This window comes from Dermochelys coriacea, chromosome 2, assembly GCF_009764565.3.
Source record: "Dermochelys coriacea isolate rDerCor1 chromosome 2, rDerCor1.pri.v4, whole genome shotgun sequence".
NCBI lineage: Eukaryota > Metazoa > Chordata > Testudines > Dermochelyidae > Dermochelys > Dermochelys coriacea.
In genome coordinates this window covers 194,906,707-194,919,622 of record NC_050069.1, presented here as the reverse complement: position 1 = coordinate 194,919,622, position 12,916 = coordinate 194,906,707, and the positions used below count along the sequence as shown (strand labels likewise).

Sequence of the window (12,916 nt, the reverse complement as noted above, 5' to 3'; positions counted from 1 at the left end):
ATACAGCTGCTATATAAACTGATAAGGAAGTAGTCGGCTGAACAGCAGTTCATAACAAATGACAGTTGGATGTGGCAATATATTTTATTGGACCAACTATTGGTGAGAGAGACAAGCTTTCAAGTTGGGTAAAACAGCAGATAGAACAGTGGCGGGAAAGGTGAGAACTTTTTTGTAGGGAAAAGTTAACTCCCTTTTATACATCCTCAAATTTCTCTTATTGTTATAGATGTAAAACAAATAATTCAGTAATACAAAAAGTAGAAGAGAAACACAAGAGCTAGTGTACAAACTTGTTGAGAATACTTACTCTTCCTTTCTTTTCAGATTCTCTCTTGCTTGCTGTGCTTTGGTAATAATAAACCACTGAAGGGTTGCTGGATCACACATTGTTGGGATGTTAAAATGACCAAGTTCATGCAAGCTTGGAGCATACCTATCACTGTAATGAAACATGATGCAAGTCAAAATAGGTGTATCTTATCAATTCTTGTACTAAAATATTTGTCATGGACAACAGAATGAGAAATTAAGGATAAGAAAATCCCATCTGATCAATAAATTCTACATAATTATTTGGTAAAGGTTTGAGGCATGAGTACAGAATGTTATTTTAGGTGTTCTGATTTTTTTTTTTTTTTTTTTTAATTTCAAGGAGTGTGGATCAGCAGAAGCAACTCAAAAGATACATATTAGTTTCCTACTGCAAACAAACTATTGACTCACAAAACTCACTTTTTCCAGATAATTTCTCAGAGATTTAAACAAAGATTTAGATTTCAGAGGACTTTCTCCATTAGTTTAGCAATTTTAAGATATGTTAAAATTTTACATTTAGCAGTCTTGTCAGAACCCTAACAAAACAACTGCAACTGAATTTCTTGAATCCTGTGTTCAACCAGTCCAATGATCTTATTAGCACAATATGTGGATGAAAAGCTTGCTCTGAAATCAATTCAAGCCAAGTACTCCCTTAGCAATAGCACATTATCTTAGTCACATAAACAAAGCCTAAATACATATGCTCTGGGCAGGGACTTCTAACCCCATTGAACTACAGTGGCTTATTAGATGCACATACTTGTGCATCAGTGTAACAGCTGTTCATATGCTTGACAGATTGTTCAATCTATTCAAGGCTATATTCCGTACAGATGAGTTTAGAACGACAAAAATGCAATCCTCACTGGATGTGCACGATTTCCTTCTAGCTAACGACTCTCCAACTCAAGAGAAACAATTTGACACAGTTACATCATTTAGAAACAAATCAATATGATTCCATAACTACAAACATGACTGATAGTGCCTAGTAAGTTGTAATGTGTGCATATTGTTTACAGGTTGTGCAGTCTTAATTAACTTGATGCAGGCAGTTAATATTTCCTGAAGCTACTTTAAAAATGTAAAATGTATTACAATCAACAGGGGATGTGAAAATGCCAAAGGAACAATATTGCAGCAAATGAGACTTTATGTATTGCTCTTAGTAATATTACAATCAGCATATATTGTAAAATGACCAAAAAGCTTTATAGAAGCAGCTATCCTGCAGACACATACCTTTCTAGAATCATTTGCAAGCCACGCAGACTACGAGGGTGAAAAGATAGCCTACTGTTTAGCAATCTATTATAGAAAGCATCAAGAGTGGTGTAATACTCTTCAAGAGTTAACAGTGGTTGCAGCTCTTCAATGTATGTTATTTGTATGCCTCCGAGAAGATGACTTATACGGTCCTCCAAAAGCAGCATCTTCTTTTGAAGTTTATAATAGCTAGGCAATCTCTCAAAAATCTGCACACACAAAAATACATTTCCTATAATTACACAACATGTGATAAAACTCTCTCCAAGAAATTAAGCGCTTATTAATTCACAACAGAATGAACCCTGAAAAAAATGAAGTATCTAATGATTCAAAACAGAGAATTTAAGTGTTACAATTGAAATTTTTATGCACTGTGAACACAAACTTGATTGACAGAACTGGGTGAACAGACAATGTTGTTTTGGGGGGCCCATGAGAGAGAGGGGGGTTACACAGAATCTCTATGAGAAGTTATGCTTTTTTGCTGGATTTTGTCCTACAAAGTAGCATTCATGTGCCGCCACTGACATGAGGGCTCATACACAACTGCTGACAGATTAAAAATTGTTCTCTCACTGCATTTCTAGCCCCATGTGCATGGTCCATAGTGTACAGTAGAAATGGTAACAGTAAGCTGTGTGCTTGTGAATGAAGAATGAGAGGGCGTGATTGTTAGGCAGCTAAATCTATTTCTGTGTGTGCACGTCACATTGTATATATAGCAACCCTGTTTCAGAATGACTTTTGTGTCTTTATATATAAAAAACTCAGGACTGCTTGTGTCCCATTATTATACACATTACCATGATATACTAAATGAGATGACTAGTATGACACAGCCTATGAATTATTTGTTGTGTATGTGCTAGTTTATCTAAAGTACATTAATTATACACATTGAATTCTTAAGTGTGCACATGGACATAAATGAGAAAGAAAAAGTTTTAGCTATAGGTACTGACGCCAACGAATACTAGAATTGCACACAGGCATCAGCATACTATGCTGCAGTGTGAACTGAAGGATCTTTCTCTTCCTTTTATGCAAAAAATCTGAGCTATCAGCTTGACAGAGTAGAGAATAGTTTCAAAAGAAAAGACCGTGACAAACACTCAGTGGTACTAAAGTGGAAGTACAACCTTGTATACATACAGATTTGCTCTGGTTTAAATAAAGGTGCGTTTTTAAACCAATTTAGTTAAACCAGTGCAAGACTATGTGTACTTTTATTTTGGTTTAATCCTATAAAAATGAGAGATTCAGTTCAACTGGTGAAGTTTAGCTGTAGACAAGACCTTCCAAACAGCAAATGCTGATCAGATAAGAATGAAAGCAGATCTTGCCAACAGCTATTATATCCCAGAATGGACAGCTAATTTATCAATATTCATCAATGTTGCATTATTTTCATCATGAAGAAGTCAAAGCGAAAGCTGCAATTTCCAATGATGATTTGCAGCAGGAGGTCCAATCTGGTTATACAGATAATGCAGTTGTTACCTTTTGCATATGATGACAAAGCTATTTTAAGTTGTTTTAATTATGCTGGCCAATTTCTCATTAGTTTTAACTACAATATTTCAAAAAGAAGTGAATTTACCCTTCAAGAACTTAAAGACTTTAAATCACACATTATCCTATACAAGTCTCAAAACATCAGCTTCCTACTCAATGTTTAAAAATACATTTAAGACACTAAATCATTAGAAGTTGTAATTTTTCTTTTTAATTAGACAAGGTGGTAGTTTGGAATCTTAACATACAGCTTCCATTAAAAAGTGTGAACATTCAAAGCACCTTCTCTCAAACGTTTTCTATTCAATGTGCTTTTGAATGAATTTTGCATTTAATTCCAATTTCTCAATTTACCAAATATATAAATCATTCATATTAACAAAACAGGAAAGAGAGAGTTAACAGAAACCTCTCACTCTACTGAGCTTACATAGACAAGGAACTAATCATCTGCTATAGAATTTTGTGTTGAGTAGTTGACTGCAATGTTAACTGCAGGATGTAAGATAGGAATTTTATGGTCCTGCACTGCAACACTGTACATTTCCAAACAAGATAACTCACTCTACCCACCTCCCCTTCTTTCTTTTTGAATTTTATCCACATTTAACTCCTTTTATGTAAGTCCTTTAAAAGGAACAACTCCTCAGGTGACCAAATGCTACTTACTTATGTGGGCCAAGAACTGACAATACTGAACTAAACTCACTGGTGCGAAGAGTGATAATTCTGCATATGCCCTATGTAAATCTCCTCTTCAATGCCTACAAATCATATAATTGAACTGTACATTGCTAAATTTAAATTCACTGGAACTATGAAATATATGAAAATCATGTTTGAATGAAGTGACAAATATTTTCAGGCATTTTGTTAAGTGATATCCTGGTGGTATCTGTGTATTATATTAAAAGATTACTCCCTATAGTTCTTTGGAAACTATATATTATTATTAAAAAAATGCCATAGAGTTTGCCACAGCCTGTTGGCAACAACAAACATTGAAATACCTATAGAAGTATGTAAATAAAGGAGACACAAAAAGGGATTCTTTCAGTCCAAGATGGCTAGTTAATGAACAAGATGGAGTGTTGGGTACAGAAAGAATAGTTTAGTAGATGTTGCAAAAAGAATTTGTGATCAACACAGCTCCCACTGAAATAAAGAGCAAAAAATTCCCATTGAGTTCCCAGTGGTAGTGGGTTTTTTTTGGGTTAGTTGAGACATTTTAGGAATGAAGAAACATTTCACCAATGTGTGATCATGTTGCATTCTAGTTGTGAAAAAAGCCAATTTTGTTCACCCTTAGCATTAGACCAGAAGTTGATTTACTAGCAAAAACTGTAATAAAAACCCAACCGTAAAGATTATGGTTATTAACATCTACTGCAAAGAATTCGGTTTATAATGCAAGTATCAAGTTACACTGAACATAGTAACTACATGCATTACGTTAAGTTACTTACCAGTTACCTGTAGTAATTAAATGTTTTGGTTATAAACCTTTTAAAAATAAGTCATTTATACAAGGTGCCATTAACTAAATTAAGAAAAATATTAATTATCCTTTATCTGAAATTCTCTTACTTCGATCCAGTGGTGGTGAACATCCATTGTGCCTAGCATGACATGGCCCGTTGCACTCATACCTGAACAGTCCGTGAATACTACTGTGTGTCCTAATAATGAAACACAGTTTTTAGTCACTTTCCACAACTATGTAAGCCTTAACAATACTATTGCGTTTCACCAATAGTAAATCTTCACAGCAGAGACAAAAATAAGTAGACGCTTTTGCTACTCCCATCAATTGGAAACTCTCGTTCTGAAAGCTCAAATTCAAGGATTTTTCTACATGAAACTTGACCTAGTATTTTCCTTCCCTCCCCCTGTGTAGTTTCACCACTTAGAGTCTTATCTTACAGAGAGATTATTTTTGGACAACTATCAATATTGGGACAATACCATATTTAAACAACCCAGAGAACACTGTATGCACTCAAGAAACAAATCATTAGATCACTATTATTTGTATTAAATAAAGTAACTTTAAGCTGAATATGGTAAATATTGCCCAGATCACCACTATAACATTTCCCGGGGGGTACCCAGGGTTGTGAGGCACCTCTCTACCACTTGCCCTTAGAGTGAAGAAGCCTTGTCTGTGCCTGCCATGGATCAGCTCCCCTCATCAGCCTCTGGCAATATAAGCACTCCCCTCTAGGCCTCTGTCACTCTGTAGGTTCGTGATAGGCATGCTTCAGCCCTCCAAGTATCTCCTTGGAGTGTCCAGCCCCCGTCTATTGGCCACTTAGAGTATTCACTGATTTGCTGCTTCCAAAGAAACAGTACATCCTAGTTTACCAGTTGCACCTCAAATCACTACTCCACTTAACTCACAGTGTTTAGGTTTGTTTACAGTGACATCAAATACAAGTTTATTTAACAAAGCACAGAGATTCAAATAGTAACAAGGAGAAATATTGTAAACCAAAAGTTGCATATTAAATAAAATCGTAACAAGCATTCTAGAGCCAGACTCAACTAACAAGATACTCTCCTGTCTAGTACAGTATTGCTCACCCAAAATCCTTGCAGCGCTTTACAGCTAGGTTGGCTGTGACCCTTTTTTCATGAGACATGCATGCTGTCAGTTTGCGTCCTAGATGAAGGATTTTCAGTCTCTCTCTCTGCACTCCAAAATATACTAGAGCAATCCTTTGTCTTTATTCATAAAGAGGACACCCCCCCGCTGTTAGTTTCTTCCTGCAGATTTTCTCTCTTGTAGATTTTCCAATCTCTCAATTCGCACCTGGCTCAGTATGCAAATAAGCATACGATATACAAATGGCCAGACAAGGAGACAGGTATGTTACCTTCTTCCTGAAAGGAACATCTCCATGGTACATCACCTCCTGGTGACCTGCCTTAAGTTCAAGACCTTAAGAGCATAATTTTCAGTATAGATACATAACTTCTTAAATATTATATGTACATACATTTCACAATGGATTATGACAAGCACTGGATAACTGGCTCTCAGTAGAGAACTCACATGCCACCCTTTGGTGAACTTTTATGCAGATATCTGACTCCAGTGTATACAATCCTACACACCCTCTGTGCTGTTTGACAGCCTTCTCTCTCGCCGACATAGTGCTGTGCACACGAGTGCTTACACTAGCAAAATTTGAGTCACTCGAGGTGTGTGCTTTTTCACACCTGAGTGACAAATGTTTTGCCGTCAGAAGTGTTAATGCAGACATGGCCTTAGTTTTCCATGAGAAAGACAAAGTTGAAAGGAACACTCCCAAGGAGTCATCTCAAAAATAGGGATACAAGGAAGTAAAAGTATTCTCATAATGACCTCTACCTACCTGTAAGTTAGTAATTATTCCTGGGGATGGGAGAGAAGGCTGAGACTGTGGACACAGTTAATCATCCGAGTATTCATCTAGGGCAGGCGCCAAATTTGTAGGGTCCAAGGAATAATTGTATACACAATCATATATTAGCATATTGATACTTCTCATTGATAAACATTACCTTTCCAAGGTTCTTTAGAAGGCTGAACAATGTGGGACAGTCTCACCTGTCTTTTAATTTAATAAGTGTGTTCTCAAGTGAATGAATAATTATTCAAAACTGAAAATCTTGAGAAAGACCAAGTGTGATGCCATGTGTGATGGCCAACAGTTATTGCCACAGATCAAGCTGCCATATCAGAGGAGTCACATGGTAACCTGAAAGTGTTCAGAGATGCTCAATCCTTCTTGGACAAGAGATTTGATTTCAGAATGTAGGTCTTCCGGAATATGATCTACAAGAGAAGGTTACTTGACCCAAGTAAAAAAAGTTCTTAGCAGCCCTACTGGCCAGGTAATTGGGTATTCTGAGAGTTAGTGATCCATCTTCTTGTCTCCTTGTCCCTAAGGAAAGATTATAAATTACTATACCAACTTACTCATTTCCAGGGCAGCAGAGACCATAAGTGAACCCAGTATCTGGTTCTGGTAGAAGAACTTTTGTCCTGCCTGGGGCACCTGTTAGAGTTTATCATTCTTCGTGGATACTGGTGGCATGGATGAAGCAGAGAGCCACAGATCTCAGGTAGTTCCAGAAGTCCCTCTGACAGAAAAAGCTATCTTAGAGTTATTTGTCTGGACTGCGTAACTATTTGTGGGATTTCTCCTCCATAGTGCCAACAGGCAAATGTAGTTCTTTCACCTGTCTATCCAATAAACCTTAAATAACTTGTATTCATAGATACTAAGATCAGAAGGGACCATTATGATCATCTAGTCTGACCTCCAGCACAACGCGGGCCACAGAATCTCACCCACCCACTCCTGTGAAAAACCTCACCTATGTCTGAGCTAATGAAGTCCTCAAATCGTGGTTTAAAGACTTCAAGGATAAGAGAATCCTCCAGCAAGTGACCCGTGCCCCATGCTACAGAGGAAGGCGAAAAACCTCCGGGCCTCTTCCAATCTGCCCTGGAGGAAAATTCCTTCCCGATCCCAAATATGGCCATCAGCTAAACCCTGAGCATACGGGCAAGATTCACCAGCCAGATACCACAGAAAATTCTTTCCTGGATAACTCAGATCCCACCCAGCTAATATCCCATCACAGGCCATTAGGCCCATTTACCATGAATATTTAAAGATCAATTAATTACCAAAATCACGTTATCCCATCATACCATCTCCTCCATAAACTTATCGAGTTTAATCTTAAAGCCAGATAGATCTTTTGCCCCCACTGCTTCCCTTGGAAGGCTATTCCAAAACTTCACTCCTCTGATGGTTAGAAACTTTCGTCTAATTTCAAGTCTAAACTTCCTGGTGGCCAGTTTATATCCATTTGTTCTTGTGTCCACATTGGTACTGAGCTTAAATAATTCCTCTCCCTCTCTGGTATTTATCCCTCTGATATATTTATAGAGAGCAATCATATCTCCCCTCAACCTTCTTTTAGTTAGGCTAAACAAGCCAAGCTCCTTGAGTCTTCTTTCATAAGACAAGTTTTCCATTCCTCGGATCATCCTAGTAGCCCTTCTCTGTAGCTGTTCCAGTTTGAATTCACCCTTCTTAAACATGGGAGACCAGAACCGCACACAGTATTCCAGGTGAGGTCTCACCAGTGCCTTGTATAACTGTTCTAAAACTTCCTTATCCCTACTGGAAATATCTCTCCTGATGCATCCCAAGACCGCATTAGCTTTTTTCACAGCCATATCACATTGGCAGTTCATAGTCATCCTATGATCAACCAATACTCCAAGGTCCTTCTCCTCCTCCGTTACTTCTAATTGATGTGTCCCCAGCTTATAACTAAAATTCTTGTTATTAATCCCTAAATGCATAACCTTACACTTCTCACTATTAAATTTCATCCTATTACTATTACTCCAGTTTACAAGGTCATCCAGATCCTCCTGTATGATATCCCGGTCCTTCTCTAAATTGGCAATACCTCCCAGCTTTGTATCATCCGCAAACTTTATTAGCACACTCCCATTTTTTGTGCCGAGGTCAGTAATAAAAAGATTAAATAAGATTGGTCCCAAAACTGATCCTTGAGGAACTCCACTGGTAACCTCCCTCCAGCCTGACAGTTCGCCTTTCAGTAGGACCCGTTGTAGTCTCTCCTTTAACCAATTCCTTATCCACCTTTCAACGTTCATATTGATCCCCATCTTTTCCAATTTAACTAATAATTCCCCATGTAACATGGTATCAAATGCCTTACTGAAATCTTGGTAAATTAGATCCACTGCATTTCTTTTGTCTAAAAAATCTGTTACTTTCTCAAAGAAGGAGATCAGGTTGGTTTGGCACAATCTACCTTTTGTAAAACCATGTTGTATTTTGTCCCATTTACCATTGACTTCAATGTCCTTAACTACTTTCTCCTTCAAAAATTTTTTCCAAGACCTTGCATACTACAGATATCAGACTGACAGGTCTGTAGTTACCCGGATCACCTTTTTTCCCTTTCTTAAAAATAGGAACTATGTGAGCAATTCTCCAAATCATACGGTACAACTCCTGAGTTTACAGACTCATTAAAAATTCTTGCTAATGGGCTTGCAATTTCAGGTGCCAATTCCTTTAATATTCTTGGATGAAGATTATCTGGGCCCCTGATTTAGTCCCATTAAGCTGTTTCAGTTTCACTTCTACCTCAGATATGGTAATATCTACCTCCATATCCTCATTCCCATCTGTCATGCTACCATTATCCCCAAGATCCTCTTTAACTTTATTAAAGACTGAGGCAAAGTATTTGTTTAGATATTGGGCCATGCCTAGATTATCCTTAACTGCCACTCCATCCTCAGTGTTTAGCGGTCCCACCTCTTTCTTTGTTTTCCTATCTATATGAACCTTTTACTATTGGATTTAATACCCTTTGTAAGGTACAACTCTACTTGACTTTTAGCCTGTCTCACTTTATCCCCACATGTTCTGACCTCAATAATGACAGGTTTCAGAGTAGCAGCCGTGTTAGTCTGTATTCGCAAAAAGAAAAGGAGTACTTGTGGCACCTTAGAGACTAACAAATTTATTAGAGCATAAGCTTTCGTGAGCTACAGCTCACTTCATCAGATGCATCCGATGAAGTGAGCTGTAGCTCACGAAAGCTTATGCTCTAATAAATTTGTTAGTCTCTAAGGTGCCACAAGTACTCCTTTTCTTTTTGACCTCAATAAGGTAGCTTTCCTTGCTGATCCCTCCCATCTTCCACTCCATGAATGCTTTTTGCTTTTTCTTAATCACCTCTCTGAGATTCTTGCTCATCCAGCTTGGTCTACAACTCCTATGAATTTTTTCCCCTTTCTTGGGATGCAGGCTTCCGATAGCTTCTGCAGCTTTGATTTAAAGTAATCCCAGGCCTCCTCTACCTTTAGATCCATAAATTCTTGAATCCAATCCACTTCCCTAACTAATTTCCTTAATTTTTGAAAGTCAGCCCTTTTGAAATCAAAAACCCTAGTTGCAGATTTTTGTTAATCCTTCCGTTCAGTTTGAACTGAATTAGCTCATGATCACTTGAACCAAGATTACCCATACAACCATTTCTTTTATGAGGCCCTCACTACTCACCAAAACCAAATCTAAAATGGCATCCCCTCTAGTCGGTTCAGCAACTTCTTGATGAAGGAATCCATCAGCTATCGCATCTAGGAATATCTGAGCCCTATTATTATTACTAGCACTGGTCCTCCAGTCTATATCTAGGAAGTTAAAGTCTCCCATGATCACGCAGTTTCCATTATTATTTACTTTATTAAAAAAATTAAAAAGGGCTCTATCCATATCCAAATTAGATCTCTGCAGTCTATAGCACACCCCAAGCACTATCCCAGGGGAGGCTCTACTAGTTTTCTTCCTCAATGTAATTTTTGCCCAGACAGACTCTGTCTTATCCATTCCATCGCTTCTTATTTCTTTACATTCTCCCTCATCATTGATATAGAATGCTACTCCACCACCTTTACCTTTACTTTGGTCTTTCCTAAACAGCACATACTCTTCAATATCTGTAGTCCAGTCACGACTACTATTCCACCATGTTTCTGTTATCCCTATAATATCTGGTTTCACTTCCTGCACCAGTAGCTCTAGTTCCTACATTTTGTTACGTAGGCTCCTCGCATTGGTGTACAAACATCTTAATTTTTGCTGTTTGGCCTCGCTCACATTCTGTACCCTATTAGGCACAGTCATTCTACAGCTAGTATAACGTATTATACAAGTATCCACACTGCCCTTCCTCCTTATATATATTCTCCTACCCACGGCTGTATCCTTTCTTACTTTGTTTTCTTCCCCCTCAATGCTAAAATCTGGCATGGAGATTACCTGGACGTCTCCCAACCATCTCCCCCAAATTCCTAGTTTAAAGCTCTCTTAATCAGTTGTGCCAGCCTCCATCCTAGAAGTCTATTTCCTTCCCTACTCAGATGAAGTCCATCCCAAGAGAACTGTCCTCTGTCCATGAATGCCTTCCAGTGGCCATACATCCCAAAGCCGTCTTTATAGCACCACTGCCTAAGCCATCTGTTGATGGTCAATCTTTTCACACCTTTGTTGCCCTTCTCTAAGAACAGACAGAATCCCACTAAAGATTATCTGAGCCTTGATTTCCTTAAGCGTCTTCCCCAGCCTAGCATAGTCTCCCTTAATACTTTCTAGCAAGAATCTAGCCATATCATTTGTTCCCACATGAGGGATAATTAGGGGATTCTTTCCTGCTCCCTTTAGGATCCTTTTCAACCTCAGGTCTACATCCCGTATCTTAGCACCCGGAAGACAGCACACCCTTCTATTCTCTGGATCAGCTCTAGTTACAGGCCTATCTATTCTTCTCAGTAAAGAGTTCCCAATCACATAGACCTGCCTTTTCCTTGTGACGGTGCTATTCTCCAGTCTATCCCCTGTTCCCTCTGGCTGCAAGTTCTTTCCATTCTTATTCTCCCTTGTAATCCTCTTCAACCCATCCTGTATCCTCCTGGGGCTCATATTTGGTGTAGTCTCCATTGACTCTTCCCCTTTTCCTATAGGACTAGCCACTCTTCTCTTCTTCCTTGCCCTTCCACCTTCAGCGACTACCTGCTGAGCCCTTTTTTCATTTCCAACTCTGCAAACCTGTTTTTGAGCTCTATTTCTCCTTCACTAGCCCGTCTTTTCTTCTGCCTGGTTCTTTTAGTCACATGCTTCCACTGACCACTTTCCTCACCCAGTCTCCCCTCAGAATTCCCCAGCCCTGCTTCCATCTGCAAGTCTGAGCTTTTCCCTTCAGATACCTCATGTCTTTGCTCCATAACCTGCTCAAACCCCTTCCTAAACTCAGCCAGACTTTCCACCTGAATCTCCAAACCTCGGATCTTTTCCTCCATCAGCTCTATCAGACAGTATTTCATGCAGACAAAACTCTTATCAGGTCCCCCCTCCAGGATCATGTACATACCGCAGCTTCCACATCCAGTCATCCTCATCGTGTCTTCCACTACATGGGTCACTCCCACTCCCATTGCTGCCTCTGTATCTGTCATAACCTTCCCACCTACATCCTATTAATCTGGGAAACACAAACCACACCAAAACACCACCACCCACAGTAAAACCAAATCCCAAACAAGCACAACAATACAAACTCCCCCATTTACCGCTCTGTTTGCTGGCTCCTGTGCCGCTGCAGCTGTCTGTGCCGCTGCCTGAATAGCTGGCTACCTTTTAGGACCCCTAGTCAGAGAAGCCCCGCCCCCTAATCAGGGCTCAGCTTCTCTTCCAGCACAAAGCCCCTACAAGCCTCTACACATACAAGTAGTAAGACAGAAGCTGATTCTAGTGTCATCTAGGTCAGGAGAGCTAGAGATGGAGGAAGGAGCTTCTAATCCTTTACTGCAGGGGTAGCCAACCTGTGGCTCTGGAGTCACATGCAGCTCTTCAGAAGTTAATATGTGACTTCTTGTATAGGCACCGACCCTGGGGCTGGAGCTACAGGCTCCAACTTTCCCATGTGCTGGGGGCTGCTCACGCTCAACCCCTGGCTCTGCCACAGGCCATGCCCCCACTCCACCCCTTCCCACACCCTCCCCTGAGCTTGCCATGCCCTCTCTCCTCTGCTCCAGAGCCTCCTGCATGCCATGAAACAGCTGATCAGGAGGTGCAGGGAAGTAGGGGAGGCACTGATCGGTGGGGCTTCTGGTGGGTGGGAGGCGCTGGGAGGAGCTGAGGGGGGCTACTGGTGTATTACTGTGGCTCTTTGGCAATGTACGTTGGTAAATTCTGGCTCCTTC

The 12,916-nt window shown here is 39.6% G+C and overlaps 1 protein-coding gene across 4 annotated transcripts in view; it reads right to left on the bottom strand.

Moving 5' to 3' along the window:
- Window positions 1–12,916, bottom strand: part of TCAIM (T cell activation inhibitor, mitochondrial) — a 53,006-nt gene that overhangs the window by 7,124 nt on the left and 32,966 nt on the right. For all 4 annotated transcript variants that reach the window (XM_043508982.1, XM_038390619.2, XM_043508983.1 and 1 more), the window contains 3 exons: window positions 4,693–4,784; window positions 1,564–1,796; window positions 311–442 (listed from right to left, as the gene is read on the bottom strand). In XM_043508982.1, the coding sequence (XP_043364917.1) occupies window positions 311–442; window positions 1,564–1,796; window positions 4,693–4,784 (457 nt within the window). The remainder of the gene's footprint in view (window positions 1–310; window positions 443–1,563; window positions 1,797–4,692; window positions 4,785–12,916) is intronic.